The sequence below is a fragment of the Salvelinus sp. IW2-2015 genome, linkage group LG30 (genome assembly GCF_002910315.2).
Source record: "Salvelinus sp. IW2-2015 linkage group LG30, ASM291031v2, whole genome shotgun sequence".
NCBI classification, from domain to species: domain Eukaryota; kingdom Metazoa; phylum Chordata; class Actinopteri; order Salmoniformes; family Salmonidae; genus Salvelinus; species Salvelinus sp. IW2-2015.
In genome coordinates, this window is record NC_036869.1 from 15995643 (window position 1) to 16020108 (window position 24466).

The 24466-nt window shown below is 43.0% G+C and overlaps 1 protein-coding gene across 2 annotated transcripts; it reads left to right on the forward strand.

Moving 5' to 3' along the window:
* Positions 1-791: 791 nt before the first annotated feature.
* LOC111955032 (integrator complex subunit 3) lies at positions 792-20177 on the forward strand. 2 transcript variants are annotated; one of them, XM_023975065.2, is made up of 29 exons: positions 792-1118; positions 1828-1911; positions 2845-2928; positions 4396-4509; positions 4641-4725; positions 4901-4967; positions 5371-5512; positions 5800-5935; positions 6022-6119; positions 6960-7151; positions 7379-7466; positions 7724-7803; positions 10511-10602; positions 10857-10987; positions 11633-11761; positions 12269-12401; positions 13522-13576; positions 13729-13832; positions 13975-14139; positions 14475-14628; positions 15974-16042; positions 16137-16212; positions 16352-16465; positions 17301-17349; positions 17440-17607; positions 18253-18353; positions 18509-18581; positions 18752-18908; positions 19183-20177. In XM_023975065.2, exons 1-29 carry the CDS (start codon positions 1035-1037, stop codon positions 19258-19260), a joined length of 3102 nt encoding a protein of 1033 aa, XP_023830833.1. In that variant the 5' UTR covers positions 792-1034; the 3' UTR covers positions 19261-20177. The 2 variants fall into 2 exon arrangements, with proteins under 2 accessions (XP_023830833.1, XP_023830834.1); XM_023975066.2 differs by having other exon boundaries at positions 5800-5929.
* Positions 20178-24466: the final 4289 nt, after the last annotated feature.

Here is a 24466-nt window from a genome sequence, read left to right on the forward strand (position 1 = left end):
TTTGTTTTATAAAAATGATTTCTCGCTGATATCAAAGATACGTTCCTTATGTTTTCAAAACAGTACCGCAAGCAATGCGTGTTAATGTTACATCAAGCGTCGGGGCTCTTAACAAAACTCCCCGGTCAGAAGATACTATTGACACTAAAGCATTTAGAGCCTATGAATGGGGTAGTTAGTTTCCCTGTAGATCAGGGATGGGCAACTTTGATGGGTGTGGGTGCCACAAAAATCTGAACCCATCCTTCAGTCTCCCGCTTGTTCGTTGACATGGGTTGTTGCGCCATCAAGTGGTATAAATATATAGCTAGTAGTTGGCCACAAACTTTTCTTGTCACTCACAAAAGCACATTTACCTTGGAGTAGGCTATATACTATAGGCAACTATACCTAATATCAACCACGTTGCTAACGTTTTGCTTAATGAACTGTAAAATGTATTAATTAGAAGGTAATTGGTCTGAATGCTATTTTTTAAATTTAGCATGATAAGGAAGAACAATTATCCAGATTATTTTTCAATGCACACATTTTAATAACAAAAAATCCGATGCGACTTTTCTGTTCTATCCTTACAAAGGATAGAAAAAAGTGACACAAATGTGTTGATATCAATGCTCGAATCTATTTCTGTTCAAGCTACATCGCTACTCATTTGCCGGTTAACCTCTGCGTTCATTGGTAAACCATTATGTCATTCAAAATAACTAGATCAATGATTGGCTAAAAAAGTGACTACTGCTCCTCCCTTCTGCTAGCTCTGTGAAGGAATACTTCCGCTAGGCCACCATGCCCTCCGGAAGTTAGTTTGTTTTATTCGGACACAGTCGAAAGCACTGGAGTGAGAGTGAAAGGTGGCCAAACCAAGTAAAAAAACACACGGTGTCCGACGAAGAGCGCGTAAAGAGAGTCTAAACAACTGTCTAGTGTTAGAGGCGCTCCATTGATACAAGAAAATAATTTAGAATTTTCCCCGAACCTTAGTGTCTAACCCCTCAAGTCCTCTGGGGCCAGACGAAGCGAGGCGGGCGGTGATGGAGCCTTCACCGGCAAAGGGGAAACCGCAGGGTCGCCTATTGGTGTCCACGACTCTGGACGCAAAAGATGAGCTGGAGGAGGTAGGTTTACTATATAACATATTATATATAAGCGTTGCTATATCATACTAACAGCTGTTAAACCATACAGCACGTAAAAAAAACATTCACGAATACAAAGACACGGAACCATTTTACAGAATAGCCTCGCCTGCATGTTGCTAGCTATCATTCAGCAAGGCTAGTTCCTAATTCTGAAATGCATTTACTAGTCTAGCATGTGTAGGTTTGCAGCACGTATTTGTGCTTTGTTGACGTGGGTTTAAACGATGGGGAATCCAGCAGAATATAACGTAGCATTTAGTATGCTATTTATGTAAACATATGGATGAGACACGAACTCATGCACATGCGCAAAGGTCATCATACACATGTGAATACAGTACCTTTTCTGACACTACCCTTGTAGTGATTCTTCCCTTAAAAAAATCAATGGCCTAACCTCCACACCAGATGGCTTAGACATTTTCATACAGTATGTAGCTAGCTCAATTGACAGAGGCGTCAACACATTCTGTTTGTCTGCTGTTTTTGTGTGTGTGTGATTTCTCAGACTTTTTTTTCTCCCATGGGTGTGAGCCTGCTGTGTTGCTCTGTGGCTTTTTGTGTTTTTTGTTGCTGTCCGTCTGTATGCCCACATTATGTGAATTGTGAATGATTAGGCCTATCTACGTTTGTGTGTGTCTATCTGTTTTTGTGGTTAACATTATTTTTTGCTTTTGTTCATCAGCGCTTGGAGAGGTGTGTGGGGATCGTCACTTCATTGACAAATGGCCTGTCAGAGCGTGAGGCCAACGATGCCATCACAGCCAATGTGAGTCCCTTTCCCTCTCACTAATAGTCCATCACCATGGGATTGGACACTGCATGCTAGAATGTGCAGTTGAGATGTGGCTACTTGCATGTTTGTATTGAGCCTCAGGATCTACATTACATTAGATGTATAGCATAGGATTGCATTGAATCTAATAGAATGTGACTATGGTCAGACTAATCAGAGTAGGCCTAGTAATTGATCCTTTCTCGTAAAAAAAAATTCAGTGCCATTTGTAATTGTGAGTAGTTAAAGGACGTAGTACATATGCTTCATAAGCATATTGAGAAGTGTAGGATTATGTACCGTATGCTACCTGTAGGCTAGGCCTTTATGTTGAATTGAATAGGTTCAAGTGACGTGAATCCCTGATATGGCTAAAGCTTCCAATGTCAACACACTGATAAGCAGGTTGATGTTTATTGTCAGGAATCTTGACCTGGAGGCAGAACTGAGCAATTTCTGCTAGATGGTACCTACACACTGAAGAAGGCTGCGATGCCGAAACCTCTGTGTACGCTATCCCTGATGCAGTGATTTTTTATTTTTTTTATGAAGTAAGCTTTATGCGACTTCTTTTTGAGTGAGGACAGGTGACACGTTTTGTTTGTCTGAAATCACAGGTTTTACGCACTAGCCAAGCTTCTGGGAGAGCACATGGTCCCCTTTCGACCAGCTGCAAAGTGAAAATGTCTATATTGTCTTATTTAAGGTTAGGGTTAGGCATTAAGGTTAGCAGTGTGATTTAAGGTTAGTTTTAAAATCAGATTTTAGGACTTTGTAGCTGTGTCAGATAGTGGCCACTGCAAAACTGCCACCAGGGCCAGATTCATGACAATATATGCCAACCTGACCCATTATAATGGAGGCTACAGCCATATCATGGGTAGGTTAAATGCCACAGTACATTGTCATATTCTCCTAATCCTCCAGGTGTGTAAGGGCCCCCAGCAGCACGAGGAGGTGTGTCTGGGACTCTTCGCTCTGCTGCTCATCGAGCCTCCACAGGCACAGAGGGTAAGGCATTGTTACTACGTTATCCTTATCAGCATTATCATACTTCACATCATTATTATACACATTATCATTTCATATGATCATTGGGGTTGCCAATTCAGTCTAAGATCTGTACCTTCGTTATTGCATTTTCAAAATACCCTGGAATAGCTTTATTGTTTGCCGACAGTCAAAAGCCAATTCTGGGAGACTCCGGGTCAAACCAAGAGGGTCGGAAAGCCCTCATGATCATGGCACCATTGATTGCATTCATTATACACACACCAAATGTTTGAATTAGCTTACATAGTGATTCTTGTGAGTGCACTAAAAATAGTGTGCTGTTATCCACACTTATGCCCAGCATGTAATTCCAACCCTAATACCTACATTCCCTGATATGAATGGAATTATACACTCTACATACTCCACAACCCAATCTGTACATCACATACGCTGCAAACACTTCACAAACGTTCATGCTATACTCTGAAGCTTCACTGTTCTTATCAATATTGACACATTTTGCATTTATGGCTCTCACGCGAACAGAACACACACACACACAGTACAGACAGTCATATTTATTACACACACAACACTATAACGACACACACTGCAGCCTCCAAAACCACTGTGTGTGACCACCAGTATCACACACACTTGATACACATCTCATTTCCTCAACCCCCTAACACCGGTATTATTAACACACACCTTCAGACTGTATATGATCAGTATACCTTGTGATGACACATCAACATTTCCACCATAAGGTAATATGGAATGGGACAGTTAGGGCCTTTATGAATTACGACTTGGGGAAATCAATAAGAATAATCTCACCATTCTTGAAATAATGTGCCCGAGTCTGGTGTAGTGTTTAGCCCTACAGACTCCGGAGCACATATACCCCTGGCGCTTTGGGTACGAATCCTCTCACCCCTTCTTGTCTCTCTTCCTCTGTATCTGTCTCCCCTCTGCATTCTGACTTTCACTGTCCGTAAAACAATAAAATAAAAATAAAAGAATGGTCAACTTCTATAATATTCCTGTGGCCTCTCTAAATCCTTGTCACCTGAACATGCTTGTCTGGGTGCTCAATTTAATTGAATCCACATTACACTATTTATGCAGTAGGCCCTATTGGGGCACAAACCTGTTAATTATCACACTATGTTGTATGGACACTGTACAGTATGTCCATATGCTGCAAAGCAAATTAGCCTTTGGTCATAATAAAGACTTACATATTCTCTACTTTACTATATTCTACTTAAGCAATAAGTCCCGAGGAGGTGTAGTATATGGCCATAGGTGCCTTATTGCTATTATAACCTGGTTACCAACATAATTAGAGCTGTAAAAATAAATGTTTTGTCATACCCGTGGTATACGGTCTGATGTACCACGGCTGTCAGCCAATCAGCATTCAGGGCTCGACCCACCCAGTTTCTAATCTACTATATTTGACTCTACTCTCCACAGTGCTACAGAGACCTCACCCTGGTAAATAGGGACGGCATGAACGTGATCCTGATCAAGATCAACCAGATCCTCATGGAAAAGTTCCTCAAGCTGCAGGACGTGTGCCGCACACAGGTCAACAGTTTGTCTCTGTGTAGAAAAGGCAGAAACCGTTTCCGTGCTCTCAATACAGTTAGCTTTATTGACACAATACACGTGGATGTTTTCTCATGAGTAAGTGATTGACTAACGATCTCTCCCTTCAGTTGGTGTGGTTGGTGAGGGAGCTGGTGAAGAGTGGCGTGATCGGCGCGGACGGCGTCCTCATGACCCTTATGAAGCAGATCGCAGGTCAGTCCATTCACCATGTTTACCGTTGGTTTCACTGTTTTGAGTAGCGTCTTGTTTCACCGTTCCTTTCGCGTCTAAATTGTGTCAAGACAAAATGGCTTCCTCACTTTTTGTCTAAAGTCTCTGTGTAGGTTTGCTTGATTGAGCATCTCTGGCTTTTTTTTCCTGTGTCCAGGAGGAGACATCACCAGTAAGAACCTGTGGCTGGCTGAGAATGTTCTGGACATACTGCTGGATCAAAGGTGTGTTGGAGAGCGATCAACAGGAAACACTCTTTCACTCCATTATTGTCATGCAATAAAAGTCAAACTGGTTCAAAAGGCAAAAAACGTATCACACACAATTATTATTATTTTTAAATATGTCATGCTTTGAAGTAGGCTCACAATACATGAGAAGGGCTTACCAATAAAAACTGCCAAAATAAGTGATTTCTGTTGAGTGCTCCAACTCCTTTCTGGCTCATATTAGCACTTTGGAAGTTTTACTTAGTATGCTCTTCTTGTGATTTTTGTCATTGTTGTTAAGCACCCCTCCTTTCCTTGGTTCGCTCAAGCGTGAAGGCCCGCCTGAACTCTAGGTTCAGTTTTGGCGCACAACAGTACAAGAACTACAATCGTCTCTTGTTTCTTCTTCGTCTCTCAGGGAGTGGGTGCTGAAGAGTGGCATGCTGATAGCCATGTCCGTGTACACCTACCTGCGCCTCATCGTGGACCACGGCACCCCGGCACTGCTGGTCCTCAGACAGAAGGAGGTGGACTTGTGTATCGGCCTGCTCCGAGAGAAGGTGAGGGAGGAGAGGAATGAAGGAGGGAATGATGTAATGGCATAAGCGAGGTAAGGAGAAGAGCGATATAGTGAGGGAGGAGTAGATTTGGAGCGAAGATGCGTATGGAGTCTTGAGGACAGATGAGAAAGAAGATTTGTGTCGTATCGTATATGCCCAAGAACACAGACAAACGTATTATACTGTATCTAGGTTTGACAATGGGGAATTTCCACACAGCAATTCAGTAATTGAATAAGTAATGACATATTCCCCTCTTTCTCTCTCCCCCCCTCATCCCTGTCTAGTTTATGGAGTGTTTTATCATTGGGAGAGACCTGGTGCGTCTGCTGCAGATTGTGGCCCGGATCCCAGAGATGGAGCTACTGTGGAAAGACCTGCTCCACAACCCCCAGGCCCTCAGCCCTCAGTTCACTGGTAAGGGTAAGAGAGTGTCGTTAAGCAGGGGTGGGTTTGTGTGTGTGTGTGTGAGACCCGTGGCTCAGTTCTAACTCTCTCTGGTTCTATAGGTTTGCTGCAGCTCCTGACCGCTCGCACATCCCGCAAGTTCCTGGCTTGTCGCCTCACACCAGACATGGAGACCAAACTGCTCTTCATGACCTCCAGGGTAAACACACACACACAGATCAACTACAACAACATCTCAGGACAGTACACACTACAACACATCTCAGGACAGTACACACAAACACACAACACATCTCAGGACAGTACACACACACACAAACACACACACACACACAACACACTACAACACATCTCAGGACGGTAACACACACACACACACTACCAACACACATCTCAGACGGTACACACACACACAACACACAACACTACAACACATCTCAGGACGGTACACACACACACACACTACAACACATCTCAGGACGGTAACACACAACACACACACACACACAACTACAACACATCTCAGGACGGTACACACACACACACACACACTACAACACATCTCAGGACGGTACACACACACACACACTACACACATCTCAGGAACGGTACACACACACACACACCACACACACTCTACAACACATCTCAGGACGGTACCACACACACACACACTACAACACATCTCAGGACGGTACACACACACACAACACACCTACAACACATTCTCAGGACGGTACACACATACACAAACACACACTACAACACTTCAGGACGGTACACACACACACACACTACAACACATCTCAGGACGGTACAACACACAACAACACACACTACAACACATCTCAGGACGGTACCCACACACACAACACACACACACTACAACACATCTCAGGACGGTACAAGACACACACACACACACACACACTACAACACGTCTCAGGACGGTACACACACACACACTACAACACATCTCATGACGGTACACAAAGTACATGCACATACACATTCCTTTATGCCTATCCTCTCTCTGTAGGTGCGTTTTGGCCAGCAGAAGCGCTACCAGGACTGGTTCCAGAGACAGTACCTGTCCACGGCAGAGAGCCAGTCACTGCGCTGCGACCTGATTCGCTACATCTGCGGCGTGGTGCACCCATCCAATGATGTGCTGAGCTCTGACATCCTGCCCCGCTGGGCTATCATTGGCTGGCTGCTCACCACCTGCACGGTAAGGGGCAGGGCAAAGATTGGTTATAACTTTAAGGCACTTTAATGCAAAGATGGGTAATGATTTATTTTATAGTATGCCCAAGATTATTTTCTGTCTAATGTTAATCTAGTAAACAATAAAGGTTTTTGAATTGACCTCGTATTTACAACTATTTACCCATACAGATAATTGTAAAATAGTAATTACATTGAAATATTTAAATGTTTTATTACTTGCGTCTTTAGTCTAACGTGGCGGCCTCGAACGCCAAGCTTGCCCTGTTCTACGACTGGCTCTTCTTCAGCCCAGAGAAGGACAGCATCATGAACATAGGTAAGACGGGGGAACAGAAAACACTACCTGTATCTCTTCATGTGTAGAGTAAGGGACCAATGTGCTCAACTAAATGTTTAGAAGTAGGGAAAACATGTGGGTGTTGGGTTAGTGGTATATTAGAATAACGAGTAAACTGGAACAGAGGTTACAGGATGGACGCATATCACCTTCTCTATCCGCCACAGTATGCACTTTTGTCTCTTTCTCTTTTCATGGTTTACCCATCCGTTCTCTCTTCCCCCTCCCTCTTTCAGAGCCGGCCATCTTAGTGATGCACCACTCCATGAAGCCTCATCCAGCCATCACTGCCACTCTCCTGGACTTCATGTGTCGGGTGAGTGGATGCACACATTACACAACGGAGCTGATTCAGATCACTTAACTGTGGTGAATGTACCATTTTCTTTAGCTATTCAAAGTGGAATAGACTTTATTGACATGTGCGTCATGCTCAGTGTGTTAGCGAAGCATTAGAGTGCGAAGAGATGTTTTGACGTATTCACTAGAGGTCGGCCGATTAATCGGAATGGCTGAATAGTTAGGGCCGATTTCAAGTTTTCGTAACAATCGGTAATCTGCATTTTTGGACACCGATCATAGCCGATTACATTGCACTCCATGAGGAGACTGCGTGGCAGACTGACTACCTGTTATGCGAATGCAGCAAGGAGCCACGGTAAGGTGCTAGCTAGCATTAAACGTATCTTATAAAAAACAATCAATCTTAATAACATAATCACTAGTTAACTACACATGGTTGATGATATTACTAGTTTATCTAGCTTGTCCTGCGTTGCATATAATCGATGCGGTGTCTGTTAATTTATCATTGAATCACAGCCTACTTCGCCAAATGGGTGATTTAACAAGCGCATTCGCAAAAAAAGCACTGTCATTGCACCAATGTGTACCTAACCATAAACATCAACGCCTTTCTTAAAATCAATACACAAGTATATATTTTTAAACCTGCATATTTAGTTAATATTGCCTGCTAGCATGAATTTCCTTTAACTAGGGAAATTGTGTCACTTCTCTTGCGTTCTGTGCAACTGAGTCGGGGTATATGCAGCAGTTTGGGCCGCCTGGCTCGTTGCGAACTGTGTGAAGACCATTTTTTCACTATCAAATCATAGACTTAATTATAATATAATAACACACAGAAATACAAGCCGTAGGTCATTAATATGGTCAAATCCGGAAACTATCATTTCGAAAACAAAACATTTATTCTTTCAGTGAAATACGGAACCGTTCCGTATTTTATCTAACGGGTTGCATCCATAAGTCTAAATATTGCTGTTACATTGCACAACCTTCAATGTTATGTTATAATTACGTAAAATTCTGGCAAATTAGTTCGCAACGAGCCAGGCGGCCCAAACTGTTGCATATACCCTGACTCTGCGTGCAATGAACGCAAGAGAAGTGACAATTTCCCTAGTTTAATATTGCCTGCTAACATGAATTTTAAAAAACAAAATATGCAGGTTTAAAAATATATACTTCTGTGTATTGATTTTAAGAAAGGCATTGATGTTTATGGTTAGGTACACTGGTGCAACGACAGTGCTTTTTTCACAAATGCGCTTGTTAAATCACCCGTTTGGCGAAGTAGGCTGTCTTTGTTAGGAAAAAATGGTCTTCACACAGTTCGCAACGAGCCAGGCGGCCCAAACTGCTGCATATACCCCGACTCAGTTGCACAGAACGCAAGAGAAGTGACACAATTTCCCTAGTTAAAGGAAATTCATGCTAGCAGGCAATATTAACTAAATATGCAGGTTTAAAAATATATACTTGTGTATTGATTTTAAGAAAGGCGTTGATGTTTATGGTTAGGTACACATTGGTGCAATGACAGTGCTTTTTTTGCGAATGCGCTTGTTAAATCACCCATTTGGCGAAGTAGGCTGTGATTCAATGATAAATTAACAGACACCGCATCGATTATATGCAACGCAGGACAAGCTAGATAAACTAGTAATATCATCAACCATGTGTAGTTAACTAGTGATTATGTTATTAAGATTGATTGTTTTTTATAAGATACGTTTAATGCTAGCTAGCACCTTACCGTGGCTCCTTGCTGCATTCGCATAACAGGTAGTCAGTCTGCCACGCAGTCTCCTCATGGAGTGCAATGTAATCGGCTATGATCGGTGTCCAAAAATGTCTGACTGAGTCTGACTGAGCGGTGGTAGGCAGCAGCATGCTCGTAAGCATTCATTCAAACAGCACTTTCCTGCGTTTGCCAGCAGCTCTTCGCAATACTTGAATCACAGCGCTGTTTATGACGTCAAGCCTATCAACTCCCGAGATTAGGCTGGCAATACTAAAGTACCTATTAGAACATTCAATAGTCAAAGGTATATGAAATACAAATAGTATAGAGAGAAATAGTCCTATAATAACTACAACCTAAAACTTCTTACCTGGGAATATTGAAGACTCATGTTAAAAGGAACCACCAGCTTTCATATGTTCTCATGTTCTGAGCAAGGAACTTAAACGTTAGCTTTTTTACATGACACATATTGCACTTTTACTTTCTTCTCCAACACTTTGTTTTTGCATTATTTAAACCAAATTGAACATGTTTCATTATTTATTTGAGACTAAATTGATTTTGATCTATTATATTAAGTTAAAATAAAAGTGTTCATTGTTCATTCAGTATTGTTGTAATTGCCATTATTACAAATGTATATATAAAAATCGTCCGATTTAATCGGTATTGGCTTTTTTTGATCCTCCAATAATCGGTATCGGCGTTGAAAAATCATAATCGGTCGACCTCTAGTATTCACCCGTTTTGTCTGACTTGGGAAGCGAGTGGTACATTTACAGCAGTGAGGAAGTTTAATGATAACTTTCATTTGTGTTAGTTGTGCCATGCTTTAAAGAAGTTGTGGTATTTTGGCGTTCTCGCAGATGTTTGACTCATCTCGTTTTTTGACTCTATCTTGCCTTTTGACTCTCTTGCCTTCAACTGATCCTACTCTGTTTTGCTCTCTTCCCCCCCTCTTTCTCCCTCACAGATCATCCCTCACTTTTTCCCCCCTCTGGAGGGGCAGGTGCGGCAGGGTGTCTTCAACTCTCTCACCTTCATCATGGAGAAAAGAGTGCTGGCGTGAGTCTTTCTCTCTCACACGCACACATTCATGCACCCACCATCGCCATCCATCATGGGATATATTTGACCTTGGACATAGTTGTACATAAAAATAAAATAACATATTTAAATTGAACCTCTGCAGATTTTACATTTTTGATCAAGTGATTTTGGTATCGTCAGTGATTTTGGTATTTTATTATATTTTATGTCAGTGAATCTTCATCGCCCTTATTTGAAGCCCCTAATCTGTCTGTATTTTCCTCCCGCAGTCATCTAGCTCCTCTGTTTGACAACCCCAAACTGGACCGGGAGCTGCGCTCCATGCTGAGGGAGCGCTTCGCAGAGTTCTGCAGTTCCCCGTCACCCCCTACTGAGGGAAGGGATGAAGGTGCAAATGAAAGTAATTCAACTTTTATTTGTTAACATGAATGAATGAATGAACACTGTTGGTGGTCCTTGAAGAGGACTTTCTTTACACGACTCACTACAGTTACTCACATGTAAAAGAAACATCCCTTCTCTTCAACCATCCTCCCCCAGACGTGCACAATAACACCCAAAGAAATTTGATGGAGGGAATTGGAAAGAAGCAACCTTTTTGAATCATGCTTCATGGTATAATTTGAAACTAGCCTATTTCGAGTAACCGTAGGGAAACTAGGGAAGCCCTAGTCCAAGAGCAAAGGCTGTTATGTGTCAACTGGAAGTGGCTTTGGATAAACGTGTCTGCTGAATGTTTCATCTAGAAAAGGAACCCTAAAGTAGAGCAGGAAAGTAAAGCGTTTTCAATTCAATACGGCTTTATTGAATTGCATTGAGGTGCAACTAACAGTTAACTTAAGTTGTCCCGCTAAATATTGGATGATTAAATCATTTTGTTTTTGAAGTACTTTGAAATAGGTTAACCAGGACAAAAATATGCAGGTGTTTTAAATGTGTATGCATTTTTGGAAGGGTATTATTCAAGTGTTGCCTTTATTTGAGAACCTTCTGTGTTTGCTTGCCTCTACTTTACAATGTCGTCTGATCACTTTTTGCTCCTCAGTGAAAATGGAGGAGTCTGTTTCCTTGGAGATGGACAATCATGTTCTGCTTGACAAGGAGGATGGTTGCTACGACAACACGGAGGCTGCTTTCAGCGACGATGAGGAGGAGGTTAACAACAAGGGCGAGGGTAAGGAAGGACACATTTTATTACTCAACACAGATACTAGATAATATGTTAGAACCATGTTAACATTGAACTACACCAGACTCAACACTTAAATGGGTACAATATATTCTGCTGCATTTTATACCAAACGAGCATTACCTAGCTTGCTCCCAAATCTGTCTGTCCTTGCCAACTCCTATGGGTGACAATGACCATAGGAGTTGGATAGACAACACAAACCAATCTAGGACCAGGCCTATCACAAGCATCATCTCAACTCAGATTATCACCATGTTAGATTGGTTTTGCCTTCAATAGATGAAGCCCTTTTTTAACATAGATGAACCTTAATGCCTTAACACTGATTTTAGCTTAGATGAAGCCAAATCAGAAACTTGCATGTGAAAACAATTTAGAAACTCATAGTCCAATTCAAAAGACTGGAAACATATTAGGGCCTCACTCTCACTCTGCTTCGTAGTCATCCACATCAAGTCATTGGCTGACCTCTCATTTTGGTTATTACAGGCAATAAAAAGCGTGAGTTCAGATTCCACCCAATCAAAGAGGCCATTATTGAGGAGCCCGCTGACATCACTCCCTACGTGGATCAGTTGGACGACACGATGAAGGAGAAGGTGTTGCAGTTACAGAAAGGAAGGTTAGTAGAGTGGATGTGACTGGACATTTATTTGTCTAACAAACACACACACTCACTCAATTAAATTCAATTAGCCTTATTGGCATAAGACATTGCCAAAGCCAACATCAGTGAACGTGACGAGTTGGAGAAGGCCCTAAAAATTGTCAAAGACCCCAGCCACCCCAGTCATAGACTGTTCTCTCTACTACCGCATGGCAAGCGGTACCGGAGTGCCAAGTCTAGGACAAAAAGGCTTCTCAACAGTTTTTACCCCCAAGCCATAAGACTCCTGAACAGGTAATCAAATGGCTAACCGGACTATTTGCATTGTGTGCCCCCCCAACCCCTCTTTTTACGCTGCTGCTACTCTCTGTTTATCATATATGCATAGTCACTTTAACTATACATTCATGTACATAATACCTCAATTGGGCCGACCAACCAGTGCTCCCGCACATTGGCTAACCGGGCTATCTGCATTGTGTCCCGCCACCCATCACCCACCACCCGCCAACCCCTCTTTTACGCTACTGCTACTCTCTGTTCATCATATATGCATAGTCACTTTAACCATATCTACATGTACATACTACCTCAATCAGCCTGACTAACCGGTGTCTGTATGTAGCCTCGCTACTTTTATAGCCTCGCTACTCTATATAGCCTGTCTTTTTACTGTTGTTTTATTTCTTTACTTACCTATTGTTCACCTAACACCTTTTTTGCACTATTGGTTAGAGCCTGTAAGTAAGCATTTCACTGTAAGGTCTACACCTGTTGTATTCGACGCACGTGACAAAAAAACTTTGATTTGATCCCTGCTTTACCCATTCACAGTGGTAACGTGTAGATCTGTATGGATTGGAGGGATGTTGACAATAATGCCATTAGCTCCGCTCCTCTGCCTAGCTCACGAGTAGGTTGGCTGCTTTCGGCCATTTTGCTTCCTTTGATTTGGAGAGCCACTTTCGTACTTCATCTCTCAGCCCCCCCCCCAAATCACTCACCCATTGACTCCCATTGCTGTCAATTGTTCTCATTGCTGATTGCAACAACATTGCTGATTGCAGAAGTGGAAATCTTATTCGAAATGAGCTCTTCAATAATTATTTCCTTTCCCCATCTCTCCCTCCAACAGTGACACAGAGGCACATTGTGAAGTCATGCAGGAGATAGTGGACCTGATCCTGGAGGTGAGTCAGCAAAACAATATATAACATTGGTTAAATACATATATTTATTTGGGTAATCGTATATCTTGTGGGGGAAATGGGAATTCTCTGTGGTTTATTGATGTCCCCTTTCTGTCTCTCCTCCCTTGTTTCGCTTGTTCTCTCTCTCTCAGGAGGACTTTGACTCAGAGCAGATGTCCACTCTGGCCTCCTGTCTGGCTGAGCTCTTCAAGGGCCACTTCAGAGGAGACGTACTGCCTGACGACATCACAGAAGAGTAAGTTAATGTGCGCCTTCTGATGGCGTCAACATGGCCTGGTTAGGGGGTAAGACGGGACGTCTGTCTGTGCCGTGCATTTGTGTATACATGCGAAAAAAGACGAAGTCTATAGAATATTAACTTTGTTGTGTGTTCCCAGGTCGCTGGAGGAGTCTGTGTGTAAGCCTGTGTGCCTGGTGTTCAGGAACCTGTGTCAGATGCAGGAGGACAACAGTGGCTTCTCAGTGCTGCTGGAGATGCTGGCGGAGCTCTACCAGAAACAGCCCAAGATCGGCTATCACCTGCTTTACTACCTCAAGGCCAGGTGAAGGGACTGGGTCCACCACACTGCTTAGCATGAGCAAGGAATGGGAGCCCTTAGTTTCAGGGAGGCTGAGGGAGTAGTGGGTTTGACATTTTGCTGTCCGCTAGAAATGATTGTCTCCTTTCTTACAACCGTCCACTGTTTTAGTTTCTCTAATGCTGCTGGTAACGTTCTTTCTACATTGATAAAGCAGTCATTGGAGACATGAGCCTGGACACATTTTTGCCCTCGCACTGCTCTGTTGGTTTAACATCACTTGATCTAACGTTGTTGTACCATTGTTGCAGCATAGCTGTAACCTAGTTCTAACGTTGTAACATCGTCTCCCACCACAGTAAAGCAGCGATGGGGAAGATGAGTCTGTACGAGTCGTTTGCCCAGGCCACAGCGCTGGGAGACCTGCACACCTGTCTCATGATGGACATGAAGGCCTGCCAGGAGGACGACATCAGGCTGCTCTGCTATCTCACACCATCCATCTACACCGAGGTACACACAAACTCCATCTACGCCGAGGTACACACAAACTTCTTCTACGCCGAGGTACACACAAACTTCTTCTACGTCGAGGTACACACAAACTCCATCTACGTCGAGGTACACACAAACTTCATCTGCGCCGAGGTACACACAAACTTAATCTACGCCGAGGTACACACAAACTTCATCTACGCCGAGGTACACACAAACTTCTTCTACGCCGAGGTACACAAACTTCATCTACGCCGAGGTACACACAAACTTCTTCTACGTCGAGGTACACACAAACTCCATCTATGCCGAGGTACACACAAACTCCATCTACGCCGAGGTACACACAAACTCCATCTACACAGAGGTACACACAAACTCCATCTACGCCGAGGTACACACAAACTCCATCTACGCCGAGGTACACACAAACTCCATCTACGCCGAGGGTACACAACAAACTCCCATCTACGCCGAGGGTACACACAAACTCCATCTACGCCGAGGTACACACAAACTCCATCTACGCCGAGGTACACACAAACTCCATCTACGCCGAGGTACACACAACCTTCTTCTACGCCGAGGTACACAAACTTCTTCTACGTCGAGGTACACACAAACTTCTTCTACGTCGAGGTACACACAAACTTCATCTGCGTCGAGGTACACACAAACTTCTTCTACGCCGAGGTACACACAAACTTCTTCTACGCCGAGGTACACACAAACTTCTTCTACGTCGAGGTACACACAAACTTCTTCTACGTCGAGGTACACACAAACTTCTTCTACGCCGAGGTACACACACACAGACACCATCTACAGTGCCTTGAGAAAGTATTCACACCCCTTGACTTTTTCCACATTTTGTTGTTAGATTGAATTTAAAATGGATTAAATTGAGATGTTGTGTCACTGATCTACACACAATACCCCATAATGTCAAAGTGGAATCATGGTTTTAGAAATGTTTAGAAATGAATTACAAATGAAAAGTTGAAATGTCTTGAGTCAATAAGTATGCAACCCTTTTGTTATGGCAAGCCTCAATAAGTTCAGGTGTAAAAATATTGTACAATCCAGGTGTGCAAAGCTCTTAGAGACTTGTAATCGCTGCCAAAGTTGATTTTAACATGTATTGACTCGGGTTTGAATACTTATCTAATCAAGATATATTAGTGTTTTATTTTCCATAAAAAAATGTACAATGTTAGGATTTTTCTTCCGCTTTGTGTAGATTGTTGACAAAAAATGACATCCGTTTTAATCCTACTTTGTAACACAACAACATGTGGAAAAGGTCAAGGGGTGTGAGTACTGAAGCTGTTACACTGTTTATATCTCCCTCCTCTCTCTGTAGTTCCCAGATGAGACATTGCGCAGTGGAGAGCTACTCAACATGATTGTAGCAGTCATCGATTCAACACAGGTAATTTATCCACTCACACAAAAATATACAATACTGCATAGTATTTTTCTGCTTCAACCCTCCCATCCCCCCAACTCTTTTTTTTCCCTTTCAGCTTCAGGAGCTGATGTGTCACGTGATGATTGGCAATCTGGTGATGTTCCGCAAGGACTCTGTCCTCAATATCCTCAGTGAGTCACATATAACGTCAGACACACACACACCCCAAACACACACAGACACACACAAACTGAGAAAACCAGATTCATAGTGCGTGTGTATGAACTGTGTGCTTGTCTCACTGTATGACATATTGTCTCTGCTCTACAGTCCAGTCTCTGGAATGGGAGACGTTTGAGCAGTACAGTGCCTGGCAGCTCTTCCTGGCCCACAGCATTCCGCTGGAGACCATTATCCCCATCCTGCAGCACCTCAAGTACAAAGGTGAGGTACACACAATGGCCTAGATAGACACTGCTCTCCGCTATTAGCTAAATCGCTAAGACTGTTGACCCCTTCAACAGTGCCATTGTCGTTTTTTGTTTGGTACACATTCCTGCGTCCCCACCATCACACAATTACTGTTTATGCAATCCAAAAATGTTCCATTATTAGTTGCAATCTGGGTCAGGTGGGTATAATTTGAAAGCCTATTCTATTGCCAACGTGGCTATCTAAGTTATAAAATGTGGTCATACAGTGTTAGGCTTTCAAAAGGCAGAGTGTAATTAAGACAGAGTGTAATTCTGGTGCGCATAGAATTAAGTCGTGACTGCATTCAAGTGTATGTTCCGTGGCTAATTTTCTTCACAAATACAACAAAGGCTCATTCTGTTCAGGACAACCCAGGGTATAACACATGTCATCCGGTGAGTCAAACATTGTAAACGTTGATACTGTAAACTACATTAGTTTTCTAATATGGAAATGTGAAGTGCCATTTTGGACTCACAGGTGCATTTCCCTCACTCAGACAACACATGTGCAAAAGTAGCCCATTTAGGGCGGGAGCATGCATCTTTTGTACTCAAGTTTATAACGGTTGTCAGTAAAAACACACAGCGCTGGGAAGTGGAGAACCTGTGTTCTGACATCCATGTATAGCATGTTGACTGTACAGCTTCTGCGTTCTAAATTAGGCACTTATCAATGACAAAATGTGAATATTTGGGCTGGGTATGCTATTGACCTTTACTAAAATGTGTTAATGGTTCTACACTGTTCTTTCCTGGTATTACCACTGGCATAATATTCTTACGTTGTACCTCTTCCTGTCCAGAACACCCAGAAGCACTCTCCTGTTTGCTGTTGCAACTACGCAGGGAAAAGTAAGCTATATTTACAGGTACATACTGTATCTCTGCAAATTAATACAGTGGCATCGGTACTGATCCCTGTGGTGCTCCTTCCCCCTTTAGACCCAGTGGTGAGATGGTGAAGATGGTGCTGAGTCGGCCCTGCCACCCGGAGGACCAGTTCACCACCAGTATCCTGCGCCACTGGGCGGCCAAGCACGACGACGTCCTGGGAGAACACATCAAGGCCCTGCTCATCAAGAACAACAACATGCCACGGAAACGCCAGAGGTGACTACGAGTCCACCACTTTCACTTTTTAAGGAGATGGAGTTTTTACCTTCATCTTAATAGTTTTCTTTACCTCCAGAGAAGGTCTTTGATGACTTGTTACATCAATCCACTGTTTGGATATTGCTAATGTCGGCATCCAATTGGTTCACTTTTCATAAACGCATCGCTCACACACACACTTCAATTCAACTTGTAGCACAACAATATCAGTCCAGAAGATCTGTGTTCGACTTAGTTCTGTCTAAAGACTTTTCATTCTGTTGCCAACGATTTTAAGTCCCAAGTTTTCATACTCGCATTCCATGCATTGTTTACTTCACAGTGCTTTCCGTATCTCTCTTGGTAAGAAAAACCATTGATTGGTGTGAAAGTCCGTAAATCTGTAACTGAAGAGACACACGTGGGTTTAAAGGCTTCAGCATTGTGTTCTAATGGTCCTGGTCATTGATTTTGAGCTTTTGTTGGTTTTGACTGCACTACAGATGGCCTGCCTGATCACCCATGGTCTTGATTATTAGTTGAATCGGTCGTTTAAATGCTGGGCTTGAACAAAAGCCTGCACACTGTGTTGGTGACCGATAGGTTAAAGCCTGGTAACAAGAGTATAAGGAAAGACTGTTATTGTCTGTGTGTGTCTCCCAGTCTGCGCAGCTCCAGCAGTAAACTGGCCCAGCTGACCCTGGAACAGATCCTGGAGCACATGGACAACCTGAGGCTCAACCTCAGCAACACCAAGAACAGCTGTGAGTCTCTCACACACTGTTTTACTATTCTAAAACACACACATCTGTTCTGCAATAGCAGCAAACTAACACCACATCATACACCTACCTCAGTGTCCCCCAAACATGCCTCTAACCCAGTGAACTCTGACCCTACTCTGTCTGTGGGTCCCCAGTCTTCACACAGACGCCCATCCTGCAGGCACTGCAGCATGTCCAGGCCAGCTGTGACGAGGCCCACAAGATGAGGTGAGAACCCAGACTCTCTCACTGTCCTCAGGGGATCATTTCAAGCTACTATGACTGCACTGAGATACTCTGTATTCTTGTTACACACAGTTCCCTAAGCGTGTCTTATAGTGGTTTAACAGTATGACAGGATTGTAAATGTGCCCCTCCTTTCTGTCTCTGCCTCTCAGATTCAGCGACCTCTTTTCATTGGCCGAGGAGTACGAAGAGCCCTCCTCCAAGCCTCCCAAGTCACGGCGCAAGGCCCCCGCCTCCTCCCCGCGGTCGCGTAAGGGAGCGGCCATCCCTGTGAGCAACGAGGAAGAGAGCGCGTCTAGCAGTGCCTCGGTAGGTCTTCCTACGGCAACTTCCTTTTTAATAGAAGCTGCGTTAAGATGAGCCTTACATAGCCCCATACCCTTGTTCACTCCAGAACCAGGATTAGATTTAGGTTTTGATAATTGCTAATTAACAGAAGCTACGCTGTTAATCAGGAACTATTTTGTGCCTCCCTCAGCTGTGTCACTATAATTTGTTTTATTTTAAGCTTTCCTGGTTTCAGAAGCTATTTCTGTCTCCACTTGTTCCTCCAACGTCCTTTTTATTTCCACCCCTACTCCAGGAGGAAGAGGACTCCAAACCCAAAGCCCCCAAGAGGAAGAGGAAAGGCTCATCTGCGGTGGCCTCGGACAGCGACTGACAGCCCCACAACCAACCCGCTCCCACCTGTCATAGTGACATCCCTGTAGACAGGACCGTCAGCCAACCAGCTTCTCCAAACCACTGAGGAAACCCCGCCCCCAGAGACACTCAACAAGAGGGGTCGGGGCTCCTCCGCGTGGACTCTAGTGCTACTGGCCGGAGCCATGGAGACACTCGACCTCACCTCTCACTGGTCATTGGCTGCTTTGTGTCAGTTGGTCTGGCTGGATTGGTCAGGGGGAGCATTCCGAGGGGAAATGCCAGTCGCTGTGGCACAGACTGACAGAAGTACTGTTACGAGAGGGATATCTATATCCTTGAGGAAATGATTACGTGACTAGACTGGATGTCTGGCGGGTAAATGTGTTGCTCTATTGTCACTTAGTTGTCCGCCTATCACACTGCACTTAGAGACATCAGACAAAACATTTTATAAGCCGTGACCATGATGACCGACCAACCAGCAAGACCATCCAGTCCAGGCAATTTTAACAGAGGCACATGTGAAAGGTTTAGGTGATTCCTACCGTTTTGAGGGGGGGGGGGGTGCGAGAGTTGTTGAAGTGAGGAGAAATAGTCACCTTTGTCCCAATCCCAACCCCATAGAGAAAAATGTTCCGCCCCACATCTGAAAAACTCAACGATTGGTTGATTAACATGCCTGTCCCTGTTCACCCTTCATTTCTGATTGGCAAGAAGCGAGACCATGGACACACGCTCCCATTGGATCATTTTAACCACAGATGGTTGGACTGTATGCGAGGTCAGAAATAAAGACTGTATGAATGGAGGAGCCAGATGTAGTTGCTGAACTTTTTAATGGAAATTTCTTTCTACTGAACTATTTTCATAAAAAAGATCATAACTATGTTAAATGATTATGATATTAATAAAAAAAAAGGGCTACAAAAAAAAGAACCAAGTGGTGGAAACATAGTCTTATGTGTTTGACTATTATCTTGACATTAGAGTTTGAATGTTGCGCGTCGATTCGGGCTTATGGTTGTGATTTGACACGCTGAAGCACAGCTCACACAAGTCAATTGTTGTTGTAACACTACCCAGAACAGAGAGGGACTGTCAAAGAGTACAGCAAAGAGCTGCTGCCGCTGCAATAAATGAGTAGCCAAGTGTATCGATAGCTATGCGGTTTTATTCTTCTTAGCAGCTCCTTGTGTCTATTTTAATTTAGAGTAATATTTTGTTTTCTCTGGTCATAGTAACAACATGAATTTGTGCATGTGGCAGATGCGGTGGGGACTCGACTTTCACCATCAGCTGGAAGACTGTGTCCCATCTCTCTGTTCACTCTAACCGGAGGAAAGTAAGGAGAGAGCAAGGACCGTGAGAGGCAGACCCTCTGCTGCTTTCCCTCCTCTGAGACTAATGCCATGTTCAAAACAACTGGGGAAATCTCAGACTTCCGACTTCAGTGCGTCTCAGACTTTTGTTTTACCTGGGGGGGGATACAAGATGCGACTGGGGAAAATCACTTTAAACGGTCATCCAACTCTGAATTCCAAATCGGAAACTCGGGCATCTTTCTGGAGCTCCGGCTTTCCGACCTGAATATGACGTCATGATTAGACCTCGTTTTCTTTCGAATCCAGAGTTGTTTTGAAAGCATGCAGGTACCATCAGTCCAGTCAATTTATGCTCAGCTGTGCCTCGCAAGTGCTGCACCAACGGATCTATTTCGTTATCAAAGGTAGAGTTTTGAAATATGATATTGTCTGAGAATAACAACATTGGCAGACCTGGCATTTAGCCAATATGTTTGTTGACTCAGAAAAGGTCGGTGACCACTGCTTGAACAGATTCAAATCCAAGGATAACTAGGTAAAAAATACTACATATGTATCCACTGATAACTGAAATTTAGACTTCATTTATCTTTTTCAGTCAAGTAATTAATAACAGGCAAGAACATATTCTTATTTTCAAGTTGTTATTCCTTATGTACATCAAAGCACACGTTGAGATGAATGTGAATGTACAAGATTGAAACATGTACTTTGGTGATAATGCCCGAGAAGCCGGTGTTTGGAGGAAATATTGGCACGGGTGTTAGGCCCGAGACGAAGTGGAGACTGAGAAATGCTGCCTGCCCCTCTCGTCCCAACTCCCAACACTTCATTACTATGGGACAGTTGGAGATCCAATTTGAATATTGAAACAATGTGGCAATGTTCATACAGATCTCTGCTGTTGAAAACTAAATGTTAGTCTAAAAGAAATGTGAGATGCTTTTTAGAGCGGAGATCAAGATTATATCTTCCCTGCCTGGGCTGATGAGACAGTGGATTGCGCAGTCAGATGGAACAGAGTAAATAGGCATTTTAACATCATACATTTAGCTGGTGGATACTTGTGGAATATACTGTACATCGGCTGGAATGCGCGTATAACAATTTGCATTCAGGATTGGACCCACCCGTTATATGATATACTAAAGATCACATCTTAAATCACAAAATGAAATAATTGCACAGGGTTAAAGAACATAATGAAGCATATCTCTAGTAAGGCAACATCAATCACAATTTACACAGAGTAGAGCAATCTTTATATTTCCAAAACCCAGGATAGAGGGTCTTAGTGAATGTTGTCTGGGCTCTGGCGGAGAGGCATTGTGTCAGAGATTCTGTAGGAGAACAGAACCTGCCATGTGATCAGGTCCTACTCTGGAGGACTGAGGGCCTGATACGTTCATCTCAACAGTAGTGTGTCTGAAACAACCACCTTGATGACAGTGGAAACTCCAGGACGTGTCATTGCATCCCATTACTGAGTCATTACCACCTGTTTTTCTGATGCCTTCATATGAGACTGCTATATACATCCGCCCCACTCTTCTCTACCTCCCAGTAACAGCGTTCACCTTTGTCACCAGAGAGCGGTTTTCATATGCTGTGGAATATGAAGACCTGGGAGAAGAGCAGAGCGCAACGAGGGGAGTTAATACAATCAGTCAGTTACTGTACCCTGTCTTTAATTATAGCAGAGATCAAATGGGAGAAATTGCAGGAGGCAAATAGCAACCCAGTATTTGACTACACCTGCTATTGCTGTCCAATGCAATATTAGGGTTTGTAAGATACTGAGATACAGTGAAAGATACAGTTAGCTACAGAAGAATGAAGAGACATTTTAATAACTGCTCTGGTGTTGGGCTCTGTAGGCAGAAGAACAGCCACTATATTAACTACAGACACACAAATACAACAGAGAGGAGGAATTTTATCAACCTATTATAATACAGTACACATGTATAAAGTGATGTCTGTAACTGGGACCTGTGGTCTAAAGTTTATGTTCTTACATGTATTAATTAACCCGCCTGTGCTGGAGATCTTGGTCCATTCTCCTTTAAGGAAATCCTCTAGTTTCTCTCAAAGTACTGATGAGGACAGACAACGATAGCAGGTTAGTGTCACGCTTGTTGAAATGAGTGGACCAAGGCGCTCTCTATGGTCAGGGCGTGACAGTTAGTCTGAAGAGAGAGAGAGAAAGCGAGAGAGAGAGTTTCTAATTGTTTTTTGTTGATATTGTTTTCTGTCTTCTCACTTTTGTTTGTTTATTTAACTTGCTTTGGGAATGTAAACACGTTTCTCATGCCAATAAAGCCTCTTTAAATTGAGAGAGAATTATATTTACTATTATTATTATGACCGAATTTCATTATCCTACTGCGTTGGCAATATCTACAAATTGTATTTCATGTCCCTAAAGCAATCTGAGAGACAATCAGAGAGACTTGTCTATGCATGTAGCTGCATTTATGACAAATAGGCAAGCCCAGAAGGCCTGTCAGATTTCTCCTGGGCTTGGATCAGCTTCGCTCTGGATGGGAGAGGGCCTTTTCTCAATGGAGCAGATCAGCTCAGTAAAGATCCTCTCACTGTCCTCTACTGCTGCCCGTGAGGAGCGCTGTTAGGACACACAGACAGAGAAGAGAAGGCTCTGTGTTAAGCAGTCTATTCCCAACTGGGGACCAAGACAGCATGTTTCCTACGTTGGGGCTCAGTGGGATTGGAGTGGGGCCTTTCTCTCTCTGGCTGACAGATAATCCTGAAGGAATAGTGAATAATGATGAGTGAGAAAGTCACAGAGGGTCAAAGATCATACCCCCGAGACATGCTAACCTCTCCTCTGACTGGTAATGGTGCGAGGTTAGCATGTCTTGGGGGTGTGATCTTTGCAGATGTTAATCATTTTGACTCCTACCTTTTTGAGAAAAAAAGTTTTACTTGTTAAACAAAATCTTTTGCTCTGAGCAATTATATTAGTATAAAATAACATAATTCCCCCCCCCCAAAATTGCATACAATATAGCTCAGAATGATATTTTATATAGTCATTATTGCTCATCTTTATCCAGGGTGTCAATCATTTTGGAGTCATATATATCATTAGGCTGTAAGTAGTTTTAGAAATAGGCCTAAATGTAAATGTGTATTATTTTAGCGTCAGCATCTGCAAAAATAAATACAAATACAAATATAACATTAGACTACATATTCATTTGACAGAGGTAATGAACTGTCCATTGATCAGCACAGCAATTGATAAAACAGGACCATGTTTGCAAAACAAGTGGTTCTGAGCAGAAATCAGGAATGCAGACAGGCTCTATAGACCTCTATATCTATATGAGGGACTGTGTCCAACACACCCCCACCTGTTGTTATGTTGACCAAAAAATATGACATGTATTGCTAAAATAAAGGTTTAAGGAAATACAGGCAGGCATCACATTACCACAAGACAAAACTGCTCACTCAATCAAGCCTGATGGTCTTGTAAGTATAAAAGCAAAGCTTTATTTAATGCAATAAACGTTCAAAAAGGTAGTGGAATGGGATAATGTCTAAGTGTGGTGTGTGAAAAATCCAATACTTTAACTTATATGCAGAACAAATCACATTATTGTGGGGGCACCTCTAAGAGTATGAAGTAGGCTGTTTGAGAAGGTTTGAATCCTAAGCAACTTTCCTACACATTGTTTGAAGTACAATAGACCAACATAAGTACTGCTGTAGGTTAAAGCTGTGTGTTGGAAAACCTTGGTAGAGCATGGGTGAAATAGGAATTTTGGTGCTCCTGTGAATTTCCTTTCTTTTTTTCGGCTTCAGACCAATGCCTACTTCTCCCTTAAAACGTTTTTTTGTTTGTTTTTAATTAGTAGAACGTCTAGTCTGTCT

What these genes read in the sequence shown, in the direction of transcription:
- LOC111955032 (XM_023975065.2), top strand. Translation starts at nt 1,035, where the DNA reads ATGGAGCCTTCACCGGCAAAGGGGAAACCGCAGGGTCGCCTATTGGTG. An exon ending in CAAAAGATGAGCTGGAGGAG is followed by an intron (nt 1,119 to 1,827) that starts GTAGGTTTACTA and finishes TTTGTTCATCAG; the next exon opens with CGCTTGGAGAGGTGTGTGGG. An exon ending in GGTTAACAACAAGGGCGAGG is followed by an intron (nt 11,762 to 12,268) that starts GTAAGGAAGGAC and finishes TGGTTATTACAG; the next exon opens with GCAATAAAAAGCGTGAGTTC.